The 24395-nt window shown below is 46.7% G+C and overlaps 1 protein-coding gene across 10 annotated transcripts in view; it reads left to right on the forward strand.

Annotated features, from left to right (window-relative positions):
- LOC117367785 (protein O-mannosyl-transferase 1-like) overlaps positions 1 to 24395 on the forward strand; it is a 435721-nt gene that overhangs the window by 282733 nt on the left and 128593 nt on the right. For all 10 annotated transcript variants that reach the window (XR_004540848.1, XM_033960719.1, XM_033960718.1 and 7 more), the window contains 5 exons: positions 6350 to 6454; positions 8525 to 8708; positions 17391 to 17488; positions 18416 to 18543; positions 18647 to 18869. Coding sequence is in view for 9 of the 10 variants with exons in the window: in XM_033960719.1 (XP_033816610.1) it covers positions 6350 to 6454; positions 8525 to 8708; positions 17391 to 17488; positions 18416 to 18543; positions 18647 to 18869 (738 nt within the window). In the remaining variant the exon portion in view is untranslated. The remainder of the gene's footprint in view (positions 1 to 6349; positions 6455 to 8524; positions 8709 to 17390; positions 17489 to 18415; positions 18544 to 18646; positions 18870 to 24395) is intronic.

Consider the following 24395-nt stretch of genomic DNA (forward strand, 5'->3'; position numbering starts at 1 on the left):
TGTGCAGCGGACCCAGGAATTCCGGAAGTCCGATCATCTCTTTGTCCTCCTGGCGGGTCCTCGTCGGGGAGCTGGCGCTTCTAAGGCTACTATTGCGCGCTGGATCAAGGAGACGATTGCTTCCGCTTATCTTCTGAAACAGCAGCCTGTTCCGGAGTTTCTCAAGGCTCATTCCACTCGGGGTCAGGGGGCTTCTTGGGCTGAGTCGTCGCTCGTGCCTCCAGTGGATATTTGTAAGGCTGCGGTTTGGTCCTCCTTGCATTCCTTTGTTCGTCATTATCGGGTTGATGTGCAGGCGCGTCGGGACGCGGTGTTCGGTGAGCGTGTACTGGTTTCGGCCCTTCGGGGGTCCTGCCCGTGAGAGGGACTGCTTTGGTACGTCCCATTCGTAAAGTTAACCTCTACTGGTCTGGAGAGTGCTAAAGAAGGAGAAATTAGGTTCTTACCTGCTAATTTACTTTCTTTTAGCTTCTCCAGACCAGTAGAGGTCCCCACCCTGTCTGTTGTTGTTGTTGTTGTTGGGGCTGTTGCGCGGGCAGTTTTTGGTTTTTGCTGCGGGTTCTAGTATTTTTCTAGGGCCGGGGAGAATTGAAGAACAGCGGCTGTGGCTCGGCTGGCTTAGCTGGCGAGCTGTGGGGACATTCTTCCTTCGGGAATTTCTCCTCTGCATTTTCCAACAGCATTTTGGGTATGTTATTTGTTACTCCTTTCGGAGTATTGTTTTTTCTCTCTGTTGTTTTCCAGTTCTTGGTTCTGCTTGGCTATTCGGCAGACTGAGGGAAATAGAGAGGAGGGGCTAGGATATACTGTCCCAAAGTTTTGTTTTCAGTCTCCACCTGCTGGTCATGATTAGATATATACCCATTCGTAAAGTTAACCTCTACTGGTCTGGAGAAGCTAAAAGAAAGTAAATTAGCAGGTAAGAACCTAATTTCTCCTTCTTGTCAGTCTTCACAAGCGAGGACACATCCAATATACCAGAATCCGAAGAGATCATAAGTGGAGATCAAGAAGAAAAACTGTCTCAAATAGAGGTAAGCCATGGGAATGTCCTCCAACAGATAGGTAGATTGAAAAGCGACAAATCACCAGGCCCGGATGGAATCCACCCAAGGGTACTAAAAGAACTAAGAAATGAAATAGCGGAAACACTCCGACAAATTTGTAATCTATCTTTGAAAACTGGGGAGATCCCGGAGGACTGGAAAATAGCAAATGTCATACCTATCTTTAAAAAGGGATCGAGGGGTGACCCAGGGAACTACAGGCCGGTAAGCTTGACCTCAGTTCCGGGCAAGATGGTAGAAGCACTGATAAAAGACAGCATCTGTGAGCACATAGAAAAAAATGGACAACTGAAAGCGAGCCAGCATGGCTTCTGCAAGAGAAGATCGTGCCAAACGAACTTACTGCACTTCTTTGAAGGGATAAACAGCCAGATGGACAAAGGGGAACCCATAGACATCATTTATCTCAACTTCCAAAAAACCTTTGACAGGGTACCCGATGAGCGGCTACTTAGGAACCTGTGGAACCACGGGGTGGAAGGGGACGTATACAGATGGATTAAACACTGGTTAGCAGGCAGAAAGCAAAGGGTTGGAGTCAAGGGCCACTACTCGGATTGGAGGAGGGTCACGAGCGGTGTTCCACAAGGGTCAGTGCTCGGACTGCTGCTGTTCAATGTATTCATAAATGACTTAGAAACGGGGACGAAGTGTGAAGTTATAAAATTTATGGATGACGCCAAACTCTGTAGCAGGGTTAGGACCGCGGACGAATGTGAAGACCTACAAAGGGACCTAAACATACTGGAAGAGTGGGCAAATAAATGGCAAATGAACTTTAATATAGAGAAATGCAAGGTCATGCATATAGGGAAAAAGAACCCGATGTTCAGCTACAAAATGGGGGGATCAGTGCTAGGGGAAAGTAACCTTGAAAAAGACCTGGGTGTGCTGGTGGACACAACAATGAAATCAACGGCACAATGTGCAGCAGCCTCAAAGAAAGCAAACAGAATGTTGGGTATTATTAAGAAGGGTATTACAACCAGGAAGAAGGAAGTCATCATGCCGCTGTATCGTGCGATGGTGCGCCCGCATCTGGAGTAGTGTCCAATACTGGTCACCGTACCTCAAGAAGGACATGGTGATACTTGAGAGGGTTCAGAGAAGAGCGACGAAAATGATAAAAGGTATGAAAAACCTTTCATATGCAGACAGGTTAGAAAAGCTGGGGCTCTACTCCCTGGAAAAGCGGAGACTCAGAGGTGACATGATAGAGACGTTCAAGATCATGAAAGGCATAGAAAAGGTAGAAAGGGACAGATTCTTCAGCCTATTGGGAACCACAAGAACAAGGGGGGCACTCGGAGAAATTGAAAGGGGACAGGTTCAGAACCAATGCTAGGAAATTCTTTTTCACTCAAAGGGTGGTGGACACCTGGAATGCGCTTCCGGAGATTGTGATAGGACAGAGTATCTTACAGGGTTTCAAAGAAGGATTGGATAAATTCCTGAAGGATACAGGGATTGAGGGATACAGATAGAGGTAGAGATATGTTATGAAAGGGTATAGATAGAAGGATAAGGAGGATTATAGGGTTTAGGTAAGGATCACCTTACAGGTCATGGATCTGATGGGCCGCTGCGGGAGCAGACTGCTGGGCACGATGGACCTCTGGTCTGACCCAGCGGAGGCAACTTCTTATGACTGTAAGCTGGCTTTGGCCTACTACATTGACCGGACAAAGCCATATCGTGAACATCTCTTCAACTGTTCATCGCTTTTGATCCAAACAAGTTGGGGCATCCTGTATCCAAGAGAACAATTTCCAACTGGCTGGTTGCCTTTATCTCCTTCTGTTATGCTCAGATTTGACTGGCCCACAAAATTAGAGCTATGGCAGCTTCTGTTGCTTTCCTCAGATCTACTCCCATTGAGGAAATCTGTAAAGCTGCCACCTGGTCCTCAGTTCATACATTCACTTCTCACTACTGTCTGGAGTGGGCACTTTGGCCAATCTGTGTTACAACATTTATTTTCTTAAGGCCAACACTCCCACCATCCCATCTCTGTTAGATTGGAGGTCACCCATTCTTGAAAATATGCTGCCTGTTTGTCCTGGTATAAAGTACAGTTACTTAGCGTAACAGGTGTTATCCAGAGACAGCAGGCAGATATTCTCATAATCCACTCACCTCCCCAGGTTGGCTTCTTAGCTGGCTTATCTTAACTGAGGAACTGCGCGCCCGACGTCAGGAGGAAAGGCACTTGCGCATGTGTGGTTCGGGCTATCGCAAACTTTCTAAACACTTAACGTGGCGATGCACTTTTAAAGTGGTCAGTACCGAGGCTCCGTCAGTGATGTCACCCGTTCGTGATAATATCTGCCTGCTGTCCCTGGATAACACCTGTTACGGTAAGTAACTGTGCTTTATCAGCTGCAGAAAAGTGTATAGTATTTCAGTGACAACCTCACTGTATTTAAGGAGTAATATATTAAGGCAACTGCCAGTATTCTTCAGAAGGTGGAAGCATGTGGTAGACTGGTGCAGCAGGATTTCATACGCTTCCAGTAGTGCTGCCCGATTCAGGAAAAAAAATTTGATTCGATTCAGCCTATTGAATCGAATTTTCAGTTTGATTTTCCTGCCCAATTGGGTGTTTTTACAAACATCCTGGTGGGTTTATTTTCTTCACCCCCTTTACCCTCTCCTACCCACACTGGCGCTGTGGTATAAACAAAATAAACAAAAAAGACTTTTCCTCTCTTTGTTAAATCCTAGCTCACGTTCGAGGTCTAACACCACCTCTGGCAGGATACACATTTCAAACCTGACATATTGTAATCACAAAACAGAAAATAAAATTATTTTTTCTACCTTTTGTTGTCTGGTTATTATTCAAATCTTGTTGGTCCCAGGCTCTGGTTGTCTTCTGATAACTTGCTTGCTAGGGTCTCCTTCTTTCTTCGTGCTAACCATCCATCTTCCATCTCTAACCTTCCCTTCCATTTCCCTTCCCTCCCTCGGAGGTCCGGCATCTTTCCACCTTTTCTCAACTACCCTTTCATCCAGCATCTCTCCCTCCTTCCCCACCATCCCAGAGACCACCATCTCTCCCTTTCTCTTCCCAGCTACCCTCCTATCCAGTATTTCTACCCCCCCACTTTACACCATCCCTTGTGTCCAACTTCTCTCCCTTTCTGTTCCTTCCCTCCCTAAATCCCATTGTCCACCATATCTCTCCCTCTCCTCTGTTTTTAGACCCATTATTTCCTCTCCCCAAAGTCCGGCATATGCACATCTCTTTGAACCCTCCCTTTGTTTACACCAGGGCCCCTGCCCCCCTGAAGGCCTGTCCCTCCCCCCCAATGGCCTGCACCCCCTCGAAGGCCTGCACCCCCCACCCCACCCCTGAAAGCCTTTTTGTCCCTCCTGAAGGCCTGTCTCCCTGAAGGCATACATCCTACCCTGAAGGCCTGTACCACCATCCCTGAAGGCCTACACCGTCCCCCATGAAGGCCTGCACTCCCCCCCCCCGAAGGCATGTTCCATATCAACCCTGAAGGCCTGCCTGTCCCCCCTGAAGACCTGTACCACCACCCCTGAAGGCCTGTCCCTCCTTTGAAGGCCTGCCTGTTCTCCCTGAAGGCATGCATCCCCCCCGAAGGCTTGCCCCCTCTGAAGGCCTGCACCCCACCCCTGAAGGCCTGCCTGTTCTCCCTGAAGGCATGCATCCCCCCCGAAGGCTTGCCCCCTCTGAAGGCCTGCACCCCACCCCTGAAGGCCTGCCTGTCCCCCTTAAGGCATGTACCACCACCCCTGAAGGCCTGCCTGTTCCCCCTGAAGGCCTGTGCCACCCCCCCCCCCCGAAGTAATGCACCCCTGAAGGCCTCTCCCTCCCCCTTGGAAGGCCTGCGTGTTCCCCCCTGACTTCCCATGCATCCATTTACCTAATTCTGGCAGCGGAGCAGCCTGCAGAGAGGATCACCAGTGCTAGCGATCTTTGTAGGCTGCCATAGGCCTTTGGAGCTGTCTTCCCTTTGCCGCGGTCCCGCTCCTCCTCTGACGTCAGAGACAGGATTGCGGCAGAAGAAACAGCTCCGGAGGCCGATGGTAACCTGCAAGGATTGCTACAGTACCAGTGATCCTCTCTGCAAGCTGCTCCGCTGCTGGAATTAGGTAAATGGAGGGCGGGGGGAAGCCAGACACCAGCGGGAGGCCAGGGGGAAGCTGGACACCAGCACTTCCCAACTTACCCTCCCCCCTCGCTCTCTAAAGCAGGAGTAGCAGCGGCCAACCTGCAAGAGGCAGTACTGCCGCTCCTGCTTTAGGGGGTGAGGGGAGAGCATCAATCACCGAATCGGGAGGCCAATTTTTTTGTTTTTAAATCGATTTGAATCGATTCACCCAAAGTGAATTGGTGAATCAATTCAAATCGTGAATCGGACAGCACTAGCTTCCAGTGCAAGTCTCCCAGCCACTTCCCCTTAATTGCAGAGTATAGGGTAAAAGTAACTGCATCTATACTGAAGGGGTAATAAAAGGAAAGCAAATGGACAAGGCATAGTATTTTTTTTACTGTGCAGTGAGCAAGTCTAATGAGATATGATGGGACAGAATAGGACCTACAACAAAGAAAAATGGGGAGACCCAGTGAAAACAATCCATTTCATTGTTTTATATGTCAGTGTTTTATTAAATTATCTCCAGAACATCTATATCCACAGTTTTGTTTTTGTTTTCATCGGTACATTTTTTTTTTTATTTTTTATTTTTTTGCTACTTCAGCTTGTCTGCGGTGTTCTTTGCTTACATGTTTAAAGACAATAGACTGTTTTCAGTCCAATTCTTTATATGTGAGTTTGCAAACCATTGGACCCCTGAAGAAGGCGTGTTCGCCGAAACACGGACCGTGTAGGGTCCGGTTGGATTTTTATTACAGTATTTTTTACCATTGTACTTTTTTAATTGAATTTTCATGGTTTTATATGTCAGTGTTTAATAAATTATCTCCAGAACATCTGTATCCACAGTTTTTGTTTTTGTTTTCACAGAATAGGACCTATCCTGATTTTTGGGTATTTGGGGATGAGCATAAATTAGAACTTTTATCTTTTTGTTATTAAAGTATTTTCTGTTTCACTTAGGTAAATATGTATAAGTGAGGTCCCCTTATGACCTGAAGTTGCCATATATAGTCTCAATTGTGTTTGGATTTTGCATTGTTAACTACTCCAAGTAATTGCATGGATCATATAGTCTCTAATGTTCCAGTAAAGAAAACTAGTCATTGAATTAAAAGAAACTGTTACTGAACAGAACTGTTTTCCCTCCTGTAGGCTGGATTAACACAGTCCTTACCAATTCTCCGGCGAGAACACCACCTTCAACAAGGCATAAGCCTGAATCCTATGTCCTTCCCTACTGCAGATCTTACTCTGAAGGTAAGTGCAGCAGAATTTGAGAAGGTTGGGTAAGATAAATGAAGAACATGCTTTTTTACAGAGGCATGGTCTGCCAGAAGAACTGATAAGAAAACACACAGGGCTTGTATGAAAAGTAGAATTATAATTACATTTTGCAAATAAAAGATTCATAGGATTATTCAGGTAAGCTGCAGTATCTGTATTAATATTCTTGCAATTTCTCTACCTGTATAGTATTGCTTTAGTTCTGTTTTGCTATGTCTTGCATTTTAGGCATTGCATCTACTGACTTAAGCATTTTACTAAAAGCACAGAGTGCTTTGTTGTATATCAGTTTTTTTAGCTGAACAATGGTGGAGACAATCTGGTTGACTTCTAGGATTTCCTGTAGCTTCTCCAGGAGTTTCTGCTTCTTACTTTACAAATTGCATTCATTTTTGTTATGGGAGAGAAGGAAGAGGGATGATAGAGAAATGGATTCATTGAGATAAGAGATGAGAATACCTCTTCCTGATTTCCTAGGGCATTTGAGAAACTGTTTTCTTCAATTCCTTGTACCAAATCCAGCAGAAAGTAAATAGAGGCATGTGCTTTGCTGGACTAAGACAAATCTGCCATAAGTCAAAGATGACTAGTTCTCCAAGTGCTGTCTGACCAAGGCTGAGAATTACAGACCGGTGAGTCTCACATCCATAGTGAGTAAACTCATGGAAACACTAATTAAGCATAAATTAGATACAATCCTAGACGAGAAGAATCTACGGGATCCCCGCCAACATGGATTTACCAAAGGCAGGTCCTGCCAATCCAATCTAATTAGTTTCTTTGACTGGATAACAAGGAAACTGGATGTGGGTGAGTCCCTAGACGTCGTTTACTTGGACTTTAGTAAAGCTTTTGATAGCGTTCCGCACCGCAGACTATTGAACAAGATGAAATCAATGGGACTGGGAGAGACGTTAACTACATGGGTCGGTGATTGGCTAAACAGTAGACTTCAGAGAGTGGTGGTAAATGGTGCCCCTTCAAAAACGTCGGAGGTGATCAGTGGAGTGCCTCAGGGCTCGGTCTTGGGCCCGATCCTCTTCAACATATTTGTGGGAGATCTGACTCAGGGGCTTCAAGGTAAAATCACATTATTCGCCGATGACGCCAAACTATGCAACATAGTAAGTGAGAACACTTTACCAGACAGTATGACGCAGGACCTACTTCTATTGGAACATTGGTCCTCGACTTGGCAGCTAAACTTCAATGCTAGAAAATGTAAGGTCATGCACCACGGCAGCAGGAATCCATGCAAAACTTACACACTAAATGGTGAAACCTTAGTTAGGACCAAGGCGGAACGTGATTTGGGGGTGATCATTAGCGAAGACATGAAGACTGCCAATCAAGTGGAGAAGGCTTCATCAAAGGCAAGACAAATGATGGGTTGCATCCGAAGAAGTTTTATCAGCCGGAAGCCCGAAGTTATAATGCCATTGTACAGATCCATGGTGAGGCCTCATCTGGAGTATTGTGTACAATTCTGGAGGCCACATTACCAAAAGGATGTGCTGAGAGTTGAGTCGGTTCAAAGAATGGCCACCAAAATGGTCTCGGGACTCAAAGACCTCCCGTATGAAGAAAGGCTGAATAAATTGCAGCTATATTCACTCGAAGAACGTAGAGAGAGAGGAGACATGATAGAGACGTTTAAATATATCACCAGCCGTATTGAGGTGGAGGATGATATCTTCTTTTTTAAAGGTCCCTCTGCCACAAGAGGCCATCCGCTGAAAATCAGGGGTGGGAAATTTCATGGCGACACCAGGAAGTTCTTCTTCACCGAAAGGGTGGTCGATCGTTGGAATGAACTTCCACCTCAGGTGATTCAGGCCAGCAGCGTGAAGGATTTTAAAAGGAAATGGGATACACATGTGGGATCTCTAAGGGGGGTAAATTCAAGGGGGTAGGGTTGTTGGAGTGGGCAGACTTGATGGGCTGTGGCCCTTTTCTGCCGTCATCTTCTATGTTTCTATGTTTTCTATGACCTAGTTTTCATCATCTAATACCCTTTTCCATTGTTTAATCTTGTTCTCAAAGATGGAATCTGCACGTAAGGCTTGGGAAAACTCACCCAGTTTACCAGATCAGAACTCTCCTGGAGGCCCTGTCCAGACTCCTTCCAGTGTTGGCACTTCCAATGGGGTCAACTACAGTTCCTTTGGTGGTGTATCTATGCCACAGATGCCTGTGGCATCTGTAGCACCCTCTGCATCAATACCAGGTAATGCAGGTATTCTACTTCTATGATCTAATAAGAAATGCCTTTATGTAATTTACAGAGAACCTGTATAATTAATTGTAGAGAATTCTGTTGCTTTAAAAGTACCCCGACACTGGATTTAAGAATCTACTTTAGGAACTGGGGTAAATCTGTCTTCTTTTACTTCTATACTCATCTCAGGATTAATAATTAATCAAGGGTACTTTGTACTTTCCTAACCTCCAAATTTATCCTAAAACTCAGTTTAATAATGCATTCAGAAATTTTTGTGCTCATCTGAGTGAAAATCAAGGGGTAGATATTTAAAGTTATTTAAACAAACAGGAGTTTAAATCACTTTTCTTTAGCATCCCTCCAGAACGGCACAGAAAAGGATGGGTTTATGCTCCTGTGCCAGCAGGTGGAGACTGAAACACTAACTTTTGGCTGCAGTACAAGTTGGCTGTGCAAATCCCTCTTACAATCAGTCTTTTCTCAGTCTCCAGCAGGTGGAGTGGTAAGATTGTGCAGTCTGTGCTTAGGTTTGTTTTGGGCTTGTTGGATCTGATTTAGGGAATCTTTCTTGTCCCTTTTGCTTGGGGGACCCTCTCAAGGGTCCTACTGACCTCGGGGGTGCCACAATCGGAAGGGTCGAGCCCCTCCCCCCATTTCCTCCACCTCCCCAGGTTTTCTGTGTTTAGTGGAGCCTCAACTATAAGCCTGGCCACCTGTCCGGCACAGACTAGAGTTTAGAGTGCCTTGTGGGATCTGCTCTCTTGAGACAGCTGATTAGCTGTGAGAATTTTAAAAAAGGAAAAAAGACACAAAAAGTAAACAGAACATAAAGTGATCCTGAAGCCATCATTTTTGTACGGCATTGTTGTACATGGGTTTTTGGTGCATTCAGTATGAGAGCTTCAAGGAAGCAACATAAGTGCGTTTTTATGTGTGTGCTGAGTGGTAGTTACTGCTGGTGGGTGTATGAAATGTTCCGGCTGCCTCGAGGGAGACTCAGATTCGAGTGTTGGCATGTCCAGCTCTCCTTCATATGCGCACTGCACATCTGCAAGAGGCGCTGGTGACACCCGGGCCGCCCACACCGGGGTTTCCTCGGCTGCCAGCAGTCTTGGGGATTCGGGCTTGGGGAGGCTGGGGATTTCCTTGTCACTGTGGCTGGGACTGCTAGCGGTTTTTCTGTAGCGGCGGGGTCGAGTTTGGCTTTGGTGCTGTGTATTACTTTACTGACAGTTTAGTGACAGCTCTACCATCAGTTTTGGCGGGAAGCGTGTCCATTTTACTCACTGTCTCAGGCAACCCTTCCTCCTGTCTTAGACAGGACCAGACAGGAACAGGTCTTAAATGTGTCTTCTCTTCCTGCTATAATTTCTGGATTGCCACCGTGGTTGTTGAGCCCTGATTTTATGTTAGCCATGTGCAAGGATTATTTATAGGTGGCTGGGGGTCCTGCTTCGGTTCCAGGAGTCTCAGGGTCCCTTCCACGGCCACCCCCGTTCAGTCTTCTACTAAGGTTGCCTCTATCCAGCCCCCTCAGCTATCGTTCAAGAGGCTGCGGGTATCTTGGGACGAGGATTCTTTTCTGGCTGATCCGTTTCCTCCAGATGAGAATTCAAAATGGAGCTATTCTTTAATATCTATGTATTAATATATTATTATTTTATATAGAATAATTGATGAAGGGTGGGCGGGTAGGGTTTTATCATTAATGGTTTATTAGATTTTATGTGTTAGATTTTATGCTGCTATATTGGAATCAATTTATGATATATTTTTGTGCACTTGTTGATTTAAAAATGAATAAAGAATTTAAAAAAAAAACAAACAAAAAAAAAACCCAAAATAGAGCTATTCACTTGACTAACAAAGGCCCTTACAAACGGAACACTAAACAAAGACATGGGTCACATACTGATTGCACCTATCCCCAAAGATCAGAAAACCTCTACAGCACTGACGTCCATCTACAGACCCATAGCAAGCATTCCCCTCTTCACTAAACTACTAGAAGGATTAGTCAACCTCCAACTAGTAAACTACCTAGACAAATTAAACATCCTCAGTGAACATCAATCAGGTTTCAGGAAAGGGTATAGCACAGAAACGGTCATAGCCTTCATACTAAACCACCTCTATGATCTATTCAGCAAAGGCAAAAGCGCACTGATTCTGCAACTAGATCTTAGCAGTGCGTTCGACCTAGTAGACCACGAAATCATGCTACTATGCCTTGATTCAATGGGAATCTCGGGAAAGGTAAAGAAATGGTTTCAAGAATTCCTAGCAAACAGATCCTACCGAATAGCCAGCAACGGAAATCACTCCAACCCATGGAAAAACCCGTCAGGGATACCCCAAGGCTCCCCTCTATCACCTACATTATTCAACATCTACATAACATCCTTAGGTCACCGACTACAAAAATTAAACTTAAAGCACTACATATATCCATCCTAATCCCCTTAAATGACAACTCAACTGAAATTATAGACAACCTCTCACACATTATGATAGAAATCAAAAAATGGACCACCAACTTCAAACTGAAACTAAACACAGAGAAAACAAGTCTTCTTGGCAAGCCCCAATGACAAAATAACGAGAACATCACTAAAAATAAACGACCACGAATATCCGATTTCCAAAACCATAAAAATTCTGGGTGTCACACTAGACACGCACTTGACCATGGCTGACCACACAAACTTAACAGTGAGGAAATGTTTTTATACACTATGGAAGCTAAGGACTATTAAAAAATACTTTGACATAACATCCTTCAGGTTACTGGTACCCACCCTGGACTACTGCAACATCGTCTACCTGGGTATCCCACAAAAAACAATAAAGAAACTGAGATTAGTGCAAAACACTGCAGTTCGCCTAATCTTCGGACTGAGAAAAAACAACCACATTAACCCATACTACAAAACACTGCACTGGCTACCAATAGAAGCGTGAATTCAGTTCAAATTTGCATGCATCTGCTTCAAACAAATCTGGGGCCTAGCACCTTCCTACCTGCAAACACACTTCACTCTACACAACCCCACACGAACAACCAGAAACAAAAACATCTTCGCCTATCCTAAAATCACTGGCTGCAAATACAAATCCTTCCTTGACAGAACCTTCATGTTCCAAGCTAACAAACAACAATCCTGGCTGGGAAACTACATAAATAAAACCAGACAGACCTACAACGCATTCCGAAAATCAATCAAAACCACTCTGTTTGACAAATTCATCACCTAAACAGACCGACCTTCGCTCACCATGCTTTTCCCCCTACAAACCCGAAGCAATCTATCAGGCCCCCCCCCCTCACTTCCCTTCCCTTACAACCCCTCTTATTTTTCCTCCCCTTACTACTCTTTTCTTCTGTAACATTCCCCCTCATGCATTTGTAATTCGCTGAATGTCCAGCCTTCTTTCGATGTGAACCGCCTAGAAGTCGTCTGACTGTGGCGGTATAGAAAAATAAAGTTGTTATTATTATTTTTATTGGATCTTGAGATGGATTTTTCCAGATTCGTTAGGGGGTCTGATGTTTTGGATGGAGATTTTTTCTAAGGTGCCAGTTGGCGAGGACACACATATTGTGTGCATTTTTCTTCGGGAAGAGTTGCAGGAGCTCATTCCTCAGGTGTCTTTAGTTAGACAAGTTCCTGCTAGACCAGAACGTACGCAGATAAGGCTAGACTCAGTTAGGGCTCAGGTCCTTGACCTAGGGGCCGCCGTGGGAGCAGACTGCTGGGCACGATGGACCACTGGTCTGACCCAGCAGCGGTAATTCTTATGTTCTTATTATTTGAAGAGGAAGCTAAAGACCCCCCCTCATGTGGTGGACCCTTTTCTTAGAGGGATCCAGTCAGCATCCCACTCTTTCCCTATGCATTATGATATTCTGGATGTAGTGCACGCTCAGTGGAAAGTTCCAGATGCTCCTTTTCGATTAATGTGATCTGTGGCCAGACTCTACCCCATTCCAAATGGAGATAGAGATACCTTTAAGTCTCCTGTGGTGATCTCAGCTATTGTGCGCAGACAAACTGTGCCGGTGAATGGTGGCTCAGCCTTGAGTGATCCTCAGGACTGGATCCTCAGGGCCGTAAGATAGAAGCTCTACTTGAACACAGTTTTGATGTGGCTGTCCAAGCGGCGATTTGTGTGGCAGTCTGGTGGCCTGCGAGAGTTCTTGACTGCGAAGTGGCTGACTGGGTGACTAGTCTTTAGTGGATCAAGAAGTTGTTAAGATTGAGCTGGGAGCTTCTTTTCTCTCCGATGCCATGTATGATCTGTTGTGTGCCTCAGTCAAGTCCATGGCTCTAGATGTGACTTCGGAGTTAGTTGGCTAATGTGGCGTCTAAGGCTAAGTTCAGTAAGTTTCCGTTTTTGGAGCTCCTTTCTCTTCAGGGAGGAGTTGGATAAGCTGGTTCAGGCCTTGAGTTGCTCTAATGTACCTCAGTAAAAAAAGCTAAACAAAAAGAACCAGAGAACCGACCTCGCCAGGTTTCTCGTGGTGATTCTGCCTTGGGACGTTTGAGTGGATTTCGTAGGTACTGCCCTGGCCAGGGTGCGACATCTTTTCCTTCCAGAGGATGGTTCTTCCAACACATGTGTTACGGGTCCTTCCCACGGTTCTAGTCAGAGCCCGGTTGTGGGAGATTTTACCTGGGGTGGACTGAGATAACCATGGATCAGTGGGTCCTGGAAGTGATTCGGGACGGTTATTCTTTGGAGTTTGCCCGACCTTTACCAGATCATTTCCTCGTCTCTCCTTATCAGGTGACTTGGAAGCAGAGCACTTTTTGCTAGACACTGCTCAGGTTGCTGGACTTCAGAACGGTAGTTGCAGTGCCTCAGGAGATTCGCACCGGCAGGTATTCCATTTACTTCATGTTGCCGAAGAACGAAGGGTCTTTTCGGCCCATTTTGAATCTCAATGGTGTCAACAGAGTGCTCCGGGTTCCCGCTTTTCGTATGGAAACCCTAAATTCAGTAATTCTGGGAGTCCAGCCTGGGGAATTTCTGACTTCTCTCGACCTGACGGAGACCTACCTGCATGTCCTGATTCAGGCCTCCCATCAACAGTTCCTTCACTTTTTTAGAACTCTTAGTAACCTCTCTTATCCCAGGACAAGCAGGCAGGTATTCTCACTAATGGGTGACGTGATCCAACGGAGCCCCGATGCGGACGCCTCACAAGCAGTATTGCTTGAAGAAACTCGAAGTACTTTCAAAAATTTTTGAATTAAGCAATACAGGAAAACATAATAGGAAACAATAAATAACAAGTACTGCAATTCTGTCAACCATTTCTTTACTTCCAGTAATGTCCAGGAAGAGTTTTCCATCCCAATGCAGCAGTAATGGAGTTTCTGTTATTTCAGAAAGGAATTCATTCTTCAGAGTGGATGCACAGCTCTTGCACAGTGAATTTTGGAGTGAGCTGCTTGACAATGTCATTTAATTTACATCATAGCTAAGTGCTTTGACAACAGCACCAGTGACATTTGTGGGCACCCCTGCCTAGCAAATTAATACAATCTAACGCTCCAGCAACTTAAGAATGTGCAAGGATGTTCACCTTTGGCCGTTTTGACTGAGAATTGGAACAAGGGGTTCTACTGACTTCAAAATCAGCATGTGAATATGAATAACTGTCAGAGTTAACTTTAGCAATATTCTTGGAATCAGATAATCAACTTGTCAGAGGGAGAGAAAGAAGTAGTAGCAATATTCTTGGAATCAGATAATCAAATTGTCAGAGGGAGAGAAAGAAGTAATAGCAATATTCTTGGAATCAGGTAATCAACTTGTCAGAGGGAGAGAAAGAAGTAGCAGTTGACTGTGTAGAACTACTGACATTTTCTGCCTCTTACTTTGGCTGCAGACTTACTAAATCGTTCTTCTCAAGCTCTCTTTCCACCCTCCTTCTTTGCAACTACAGCATCAATACCGACCAGGCTCATGATGAAACATCTTGACTCTGCATGATTAGAAATGGTCTATCTTCTTCGATTTTCATTGTGACTAATGCATCATTGGTAGCAACATCAAAAAAAGGATGAGACATTCTTTGAAGTCTTCTTGATTTACCAGATCAAGTTTATTGCATCTTTGCTGATTCTTTCTTAGCTTCTCATATTCATCATAAAACTTCATCAATATGTGAATCCCTGAGTCTATTCGCTAATGTGGTATTCTTGCACAGTGCCAAATTTCCAAGACCTTGAACATGGCCAGATGAGCTGCCTCTTTCAAAGCAGCCTTTCTGTCAGTATGTAAGTACAGCATCAATTGAAGAACATCCCCATTGGTTGGAAGATGTGAACTGGACAGTTCATCAGTGCTCTTCCCTAGTAGCCATACTTCAGCACTGCTTAATGTAACATCAACTTGATTTTCAACTGCCTGTTTATCACTAAACTAACTTTCTGCTTTGCAGCAGTACTAGTACTAAGTTGTTGTTGGTCAAATAAAGTAAAAAATGTTGTTGTCAATAGCAACAACTTCAAAGAATAGCTATTTAGTATCCAACCAATATTAAGTAACAGTTTTTAATCATATTATGTATAGCCAGTTGCATTATGAGGATATTGTAGGACCATGAGTGACCTCTAAATTTGTCCCAAACTACTTAAAATTTTAACCATATCTCATCAACATGAGGTAGAACATATTCAAGACTTATGGAAGCATATTCTAATAAGGTTGAATTTTTAATCATAGTATTATAGACTACCTACTGTCTGGTTAATATCTGCTCTAACCATCCATGCTGAAATCATCTAGTTTGTAGGCAGTCCAGTTAGGGCAGAGTGGAAGCTAAGCTAGTTAATGGCGATTTTCAGTTTGCTATCTGGCAGAGCAACTGCATAGTTAGCACAGAAAAAAGTCCTTCTTAACTTTATGCGGAGAGTTAACTGAGCACTGGTTTGAATATCGGTTAACTTCCATGTCCCAGCCTGAAGTGTCATCAACCCCCTCTCACTCCCCTGAACATCCTGAAACACTTCAAGTATCCCTCTTTCCTTTCTCACAGTAGAGCAGAGCTTCCTTTCCAATCTCCCAACATCCTGGAAGAGGCCTACCAAAAGTCCTTGGTGGTCCAGTGAAGCTATGGTGGCAGAAGCAAAACACACTCACTTCTGCCCCTAGTGGCTGCTTCTGAAAAATGGCTGATGTGACCTCTCATGGCAGCCTCGCAGTACTTACAAAGTAGCATGAGGCTGCTGCTAGAGTTGCATCAGCTATTTTCCAGAGGCAGTCACTAAGGGCAGGAGGAAACGGGGTTCACATCTAGCACAATACCCACGCTTGGCCACCAAAGACTTTCAGTAGGCTTAGGAGAGGGAATCCTGTCATCAGTGAGTAGGGGAAATGAGGTGGACCTTGCCTCTTTGGGGTGGGAGGAGGAAGGGAAGAGTAATCTTGCCTCTTTGAGGGTGGGATTTGAAGGTAGGTTATTGCAATCAGGGAGGGTGGGAAATGTGCTTCCAGAGGAGAGAAGAAGAATGGGAGGATTAGAGGAGAGCTTCAGGATATTCTGGGGAAGTGAGGGGGGAGGGGGGGATCTGAAATGGGGGGGGGAGGCACAGAGGGTTCCTGCATTCCTTATGCAGGTTCCAGATGATATTCAGCTTGAACCTGCATAAGTGTTTTATGCATCTCCTGGCTGAATATAGGCCAGGATCCACATAAGCTCCACGAACTTGGTCTGGTATTGAATATCTGGTAATAATTCTGCCCACAGCAGCGGTCAGAATTAAAATATGCTGACAGCTTCTGGCTAAATATTGATCAGCATATGTATCTCTCTAGTCTTTTGACATTGCTGCTGGCCAAAGTAAGGAGTATGTTTGTTCAACTTCAGTCATAAAGTCCACTATTCAGTCCGGATAGTGCAATTCTGATTTTAGAAAGGGTGTTCAATTTCCTGTTGCAGGGAGATGTCAAGATTCATAAGTTTTTGAATATAACTTAATGTTCTGAATGACTAAGCAAGTACAATAAGCAATACTCAGGATGGAGAATACTCAGGATAAATTGGCCCGTCTGACTTTCACAGCAGCTAGGTTGATACTGGCTTTTCATTGGAAGATCTCTACGGTGCTCACCTTGTTGATGATGAAGGAAAAATGGGGTGGTTTTGTGAGAAGTATATACTTTTGACTTTATTGATGAGGTGCAGACAACAATTTGAGGATATTTGGGGAAGATTCTTGGAGGTGATGGGTAAGGATCAGGTGGGGTAGGGGAATGAAGCAAGTATAGGTAATTGGGGTTGGGGGCCTGTGCATCTTGACTTTTCTCCTAGTTAGGGGTGTAGGGTGCCAGAGATTGGAGAGTCTTGGCTGTCTCTGTGGGGGGGGGGGGAAGTGGGGGTGGTGGTTTTGTTGGTGTTTAGGGAGGTGGTATGGAGGGGTGGTTCTGGGGAGATTTATGTAACACTTGAATAACTGTTTTTGGAGTTGTTATGATGTTTTTGGATATGAGGTGTTCCTGTGAGCGTACCACTGTGTTGTATTCTTGTGTTTGTATTTGAGAATGTTATAAATAAAAAATTTCAAAAAAATGTATAGCTAAAGTAGTGAAAGGAATACTGGGTATAATAATTGGTTGTCTTCGATCTCTCCTACTGCCTGAAACCCATCACCCCCATTTTTACACCCATGATTACAGGAAGCCACATCCCTCCACTGTACCTAGATGGCCACATGTTTACCAACCAGCCTCGTTTGGTTCCACAGACAATACCTCAGCCTCAGGGCTACCAGCAGGTAATTAGAAAAACTGTGTCATAGATTGGTCCAATAATATAGATTTTTAACAAAATAGATCTAATGTGTTTATAAAGTATGTGCATGGAAAAACTTTCATTTTCCCCACCTCAATTTATGGCTCCCTTTTTTTCTCTCTTTTCATACATTTATTTGAATAAAAATAGCTTATTGCACATTAATTTACAGGTTAACATGCATTAAATTGATCTAGCATGTTTTAAGAAAGATTTGGACAAGTTCCTGGAGGAAAAGTACATAGTCTGTTATTGAGAAAGACATGGGGGAAGCCACTGCTTGCCCTATATTGGTAGCATGGAATATTGCTACTCCTTGGGTTTTGGTCAGGTACTAGTGACCTGGATTGGCCACCTTGAGAACGAACTACTGAACTTGATGGCCCATTGGTCTGACCCAGTAAGGCTATTCTTATGTTCTTATGCATTACATTTTTTAAGATATGCTGGTGAACTGGATGTGCACTAATGGATATACATAAATATTGGGACATCTGGGTCTTTCCTGTTTCTTTTAAAATGAACTGTGTGTACTAAACTGCCCCCCTCCACCTGCTGCTGCTACCATCATGCTGTTTTTTGGGTGGCAGGGCTTTGCCTTTACATAATCTTTCTGTGGCTCCCAGCTTCTATCTTGTCTTTTTTGGTTTTTACCCTTCATCTTTGCATGTGCAAACAAACATGTATGGAGGTAGAAAGAGACTGATGGAAATACCTTCCACAACGGTTGCCCTCACTTGAGAGAAATATGCCTAAACATATACTGTTTTTAAAGGATTATTTGAAAGCAGCCTATTTTCCTTTTCATCTTCCTGTTCTTCATCTCTGCAGTCTTACCTTCTTGTCTTTTTATCTCATATTGACTTAGTTATGTAAAAGTTTGGTTGAACCTATTCTCTCTGTTTCTCAGGCAGCTGCAGCTCAGCAGATTCCCATTTCTTTGCACACATCCCTGCAGGCGCAGGCTCAGCTTGGGCTTAGGGGTGGCCTTCCAGTTTCTCAGTCTCAAGAAATGTACAGCTCCATGCAGCCCTTCAGGTAACTTTCAAAACATTCACATCTTTAGAAATGTATCATTGGTATCATTTTTTCTCATTTCTCGGGAACTTTTTTTAGGAACTGAGTATCTGCTTGTGCTTAGGTCTCAGGTGTACATGCACCCCACTCTATCTCAGCCCAGTACCATGGTTCTGACAGGAGGCACTGCTTTGAAACCTCCATACTCTACATTCCCTGGCATGCAGACCCTGGAAATGGTGAAACCTCAATCTGCATCACCCTACCAGCCAATGAATGGAAGCCAGCCACTGGTGTATGAGAGCCACCTGAATCAAGCTGCTGGAATGGACTCTCAGCTCACACAGGTCTGTGCTTTGTTTAATTTTGCTTTTTGAGTGATTTTTACAGTTAATGACTAGAATAATTTTCTGCTGTCATCTCTTAACTTGTCACCCTTAACAAACCAATCTACAACTTGCATGTTATATGCCTGTTACAGAATGCCATAGAAAGCTGGCAAATACTGGCAATTATCCCAGGACAAGCAGGCAGGTATTCTCACTAGTGGGTGATGTCATCAGACAGAGCCCCGGTACGGACGTCTCACAAGCACGTGTTGCTTGTAGAAACTTAAAGTTTCTAGATGCCCGCACCGCGCATGCGCCGGTGCCTTCCTACCCGGAGATCCGGGCGTGTCTCCTCAGTTCTTTCTTTTCCGCGGAGCTGAGAAGTTCAACTTCATCATGCGCTAGCTGAATTCAGTTAAATTTGCCTTCCTTGTCCGCGTTTTCGCTTTCTTTTAATTACAGTTAACAGTTCTTTTCTTTTCGTAAAAAAAAAAAAAAAAAGAAGATTATTTCCTCCGGCGGGTCGAACGGGCCGGCCACGTGGCTCAGGCCCACTGGCTTCGACCTCGCGGCGGAGATTTTCCAGCCTATGTCCCGGCCAATCACCGGTTTTAAAAAGTGCAGCAAGTGCCAACGCGCGATTTCACTCACGGACCCTCACTGGCGCTGTTTGCAGTGTTTGGGCCCTGACCACATTCCGAAATCGTGCAGGCCTTGCTCTACCCTTACGGCACGCTCATTCAAGCGGCGTTGCCTATTGTGGGAATCGATGTTCAAGATGGACGCAGCTAAGGATCCCTCAGCCTCCACTTCATCCGATACCTCCCCGGTTCGGGCAAAACCGGCATCGACCCCTCCTGCATCGAGCGTGGTGAAACCGGCATCGCTCGCCCCGACACCATCCACGAGCTCGACGTCGGTGCCTGCCCCGGTCTCCTCGGTTCAGGTACCTCTTCCTTCCACAGTGCCACCAATGGTCATCAAAGTGCCGAAAGCTACTAAGCAGAAGCACTCGGCCTCGAAGGAGCGCGATGTCCGTGCAGGAGGACCCCCTTTCGGTGCGGATCCCTCCTTATCGGCTTCGCTACGGTCCGTGCTGGAAGCTCAATTCGTTGAGCTCATGCAGACCATCGGACCCGGGCTCATCGTTGCCATACAGGGTGACCTCCCGGTACCGATCCAAAGGGGCGGCCCGCCCCCTCCCCCTCCCCCACACCGTTCGACCTCGACAACCGACGAGGACGAACGGGGGAGGGCGGCGATGCCCACGCGGCAAGCCTCGCTTACCGATATGCCGCCATTAGAACCCATTACGCCTCCGCGCCAACATGGGACCAGACCTCCGATCGATACTCGAAGCCCTGGGCATAGTCAGGAAGAGTTCTTCCGTACTCCTTACCAGACTTGGGTAGCATCGCAAGAACCCGCATCGCAAACCCAGTTACGATCCACCGCTTCCAGCCCTATCCACTTGGGGGCCTCGGGAGACCATGCGATGCACAGACGATCCCGATCCCCGTCCCGCCACCGAGACGGGCACCGATCGAGACACTCATCCTGGCACTCCTCACGCCATTCGGAAGTGTCACCGCAGAAAAAACTGCAACGTAGGGGATACTCCTCATCAGAGGTGTCCCCTCCGAGGGGCCCGGAGTACGAGGAGACACCGGTGCCCGATTCTCCTTGTCACTCCCCGATGTCCACGGACCTGGAGGCCTCATCATCCTCCAGCCCGTCCCACAGACCGACGCTGGCGGAACAATTGTCCTTCTCATCATTCCTCCGACAAATGGCGGATGATCTGGATGTGACCCTTGACACGGGCTCCAGATACTCCAAAGAGTATCTGGACACCATGCATTTACCTAACCCTCCAACGGAGTCGCTTCGGCTCCCCTTGCACAAATTACTGGACCAGACCTTCATGCAGTGCTTCGAAACGCCGTATTCCATACCGGCGATCCCCAGCAAACTCGATGCTCGATACCAAATCGTGCACCATAAAGGGTTCGAGGGCCCTCAACTCTCCCACCAATCCCTACTGGTCGAGTCCTCCCTTAAACGCTCTCACCCCTCCCAGGTCTACGCCTCTGTACCGCCGGGCCGAGAGGGGAGAACGATGGACAAATTTGGTAGAAAATTCTACCAAAACTCCATGATGGCGTCACGGGTGCTAAACTACAACTTCTTTTTCTCTTCCTATCTGGAGTTCTTCTTACCGGTGCTCCGCAAGTTCACTCCGTTCATAGACAACCAAGCTCGATTCGAGTTCGAGGAAGTGGTAGCCTCCCTCTCCCAATTACGCCTCCAGCTGATGCAATCCTCCTTCGATGCATTCGAACTCTCGGCATGCGCCGCCGCAAGCGCGGTAGCCATGCGTCGCCTGGCATGGCTCCGTACTATCGATATGGATCCCAACCTACAGGACAGAATCGCCAACGTACCATGCGCTGGAGCTGACCTGTTCGATGAGTCTATCGAAACTGTTACCAAGAAGCTGTCGGATCATGAAAAATCCTTTCAATCCATCCTACGGCCCAAACCCAAACCTCAACAGTCCCGACCTTCCAGGCCACCCCTGATTTACCAGCGGCGTTACATGCCCAGACAAACGCCTGCTGCGAGACAGCCTGCGAAGAGACAACCTCCCCAGAAGTCTCAGCAAAAACTTCAGCCACCGGCTGTACCTAAGGCTCCCCAGCCCTTTTGACGCCCCTCCCGGGAGCATAACCTCGGCCTCTCCCATAGGGGGCCGCCTCCATCTTTTTTACCACCGATGGGAGGCCATAACCACGGACCTATGGGTCCTCTCCATCATAAGAGAAGGATACTCTCTTCAATTCCACCGGGTCCCCCCGGACCATCCTCCAAGAGAGTATCCTTCAAGCTCGACGCAGACCGCCCTTCTTCTTCAGGAAGTCCAAACCTTACTTCAGCTTCGGGCTGTCGAGCCGGTCCCGTCAGACCAATTGAACCGAGGGTTTTACTCCCGGTACTTCCTCGTCCCGAAGAAAACGGGCGACCTGCGACCCATTTTAGACCTTCGGGCCCTCAACAAGTTCCTGGTCAAAGAGAAGTTCCGCATGTTGACTTTGGCTTCTCTATACCCCCTCCTCGAGCAGAACGACTGGTTATGCTCCCTGGATCTCAAGGAGGCCTACACTCACATCCCCATTCACCCGGCCTCCCGAAAGTTCCTCAGATTTCGGGTGGGAAATCTGCACCTACAGTATCGAGTGCTACCATTCGGCCTATCTTCGTCCCCCAGAGTCTTCACAAAGTGCCTGGTGGTAGTGGCCGCAGCACTCCGGGACAGGGGTCTACAGGTATTTCCATACCTCGACGACTGGCTCATCAAGGCCCCGTCAGCCCCAGAGGTCACTTCGGCGGCCTTGGCTACAACCTACTTCCTCCAGAATTTAGGCTTCGAGATCAACTTCTCCAAGTCTCATCTACAACCCACCCAGTCCCTCCCCTTCATCGGAGCGGACCTGGACACCACCCGACTCCGAGCATTCCTGCCCCGGCAACGCATGGAGTCCCTTCTTCATCTCTGCCAGTCGGTGGCTACTCGCCAAACCCTACCGGCGAGACAACTGATGGTGCTCCTGGGCCATATGGCCTCCACAGTACACGTGACACCCTTTGCCAGACTCCACCTCAGGATCCCCCAGTGGACCCTGGCATCACAGTGGAATCAGACATTCGATCCACTGTCCAAACGCATCGTAGTCACACCTGCTCTTCGGCAGTCTCTACTTTGGTGGATGACCTCTTCGAATCTATCCAGAGGTTTGCTGATGCACTCTCCCCCCCATCAGAAAGTTCTCACAACCGATTCGTCGAATTACGCATGGGGGGCCCACCTGGAGGGTCTCCGCACCCAAGGATTCTGGACCAGTGCGGAAAGACTACACCAAATCAATCTATTGGAACTCAGAGCCATCTTCAATGCGCTCCAAGCTTTCCAACACCGACTCCACGACATGGTAATCCTCATTCGCACAGACAATCAGGCCGCCATGTATTATATCAACAAGCAAGGAGGCACGGGCTCGGCCCTCCTTTGCCAGGAAGCTCTACGAGTCTGGGACTGGACGGTGCGCCACAACGCCCTACTCAGAGCAGTATACATCCAGGGGGAGAACAACGTCCTAGCAGACAAACTAAGCCGTCTGCTACAACCGCACGAATGGACTCTCCATTCCAACCCCCTTCACCAAATCTTCACGCAATGGGGGACGCCTCAGATAGACCTCTTTGCGGCTCCCCACAACGCCAAACTGCCTCAGTTTTGCTCCAGGATCTACACTCCTCATCGCCTCGAGGTAGATGCTTTTCTACTGAACTGGGGGAAACGATTTCTATATGCGTTCCCACCATTCCCGCTGATCCAGAAGACCTTGGTCAAGCTGAAACTCGAACGGGCCACCATGATTCTAATAGCTCCTCGGTGGCCCAGACAACCTTGGTTCTCCCTCCTACTTCAACTCAGCAGCAGGGAACCAGTACCACTTCCAGTGTTTCCTTCACTACTTACTCAACATCAAGGATCACTACTTCATCCCAACCTGCAGTCTCTCCACCTGACAGCTTGGTTCCTCTCAACGTAACCCCTCACCAATTCTCACAAGAAGTGAGGGAGGTCTTGGAAGCTTCCAGGAAGCCCGCCACTCGACAATGCTACTCCCAGAAATGGACCAGATTCTCCTCATGGTGCGTTTCTAAGTCAAAGGAACCTCAGCGAGCTTCCTTATCCTCCGTGCTGGACTATCTCCTACACCTATCTCAATCTGGGCTCAAGTCCACATCCATACGAGTCCACCTGAGCCCTATTGCGGCGTTCCACCAGCCTCTACAAGGGAAACCCCTCTCGGCCCATCCGGTGGTCGCCAGATTTATGAAAGGACTCTTCCATGTTAACCCTCCTCTCAAACCACCCCCAGTAGTTTGGGACCTCAATGTAGTCCTTTCCCACCTCATGAAGCCCCCGTTTGAACCACTCAACAGGGCCCCTCTGAAGTATCTCACCTGGAAAGTGCTTTTCCTTGTAGCCCTTACGTCCGCTCGCAGAGTCAGCGAACTCCAGGCATTGATGGCGGACCCACCATTCACAGTATTCCACCATGACAAGGTGGTCCTCCGCACTCACCCGAAATTCCTGCCTAAGGTGGTCTCCGAATTTCATCTCAACCAATCCATTGTACTTCCAGTATTCTTCCCTAAGCCTCATTCTCACCACGGAGAATCGGCCCTTCACACTCTAGACTGCAAACGTGCCTTGGCCTTCTACCTGGATCGCACCAAGCCACACAGAACCACTCCTCAACTTTTTGTCTCCTTCGATCCTAACAAGTTGGGAAGACCTGTATCAAAGCGCACCATCTCTAATTGGATGGCGGCTTGTATCTCTTTCTGCTATGCCCAGGCTGGATTATCACTTCCTTGTAAGGTCACAGCCCATAAGGTCAGAGCAATGGCAGCCTCAGTAGCATTCCTCAGATCAACACCAATCGAGGAAATTTGCAAGGCTGCCACCTGGTC

The sequence above is a fragment of the Geotrypetes seraphini genome, chromosome 10 (genome assembly GCF_902459505.1).
Source record: "Geotrypetes seraphini chromosome 10, aGeoSer1.1, whole genome shotgun sequence".
Taxonomy (NCBI): Eukaryota; Metazoa; Chordata; class Amphibia; order Gymnophiona; family Dermophiidae; genus Geotrypetes; species Geotrypetes seraphini.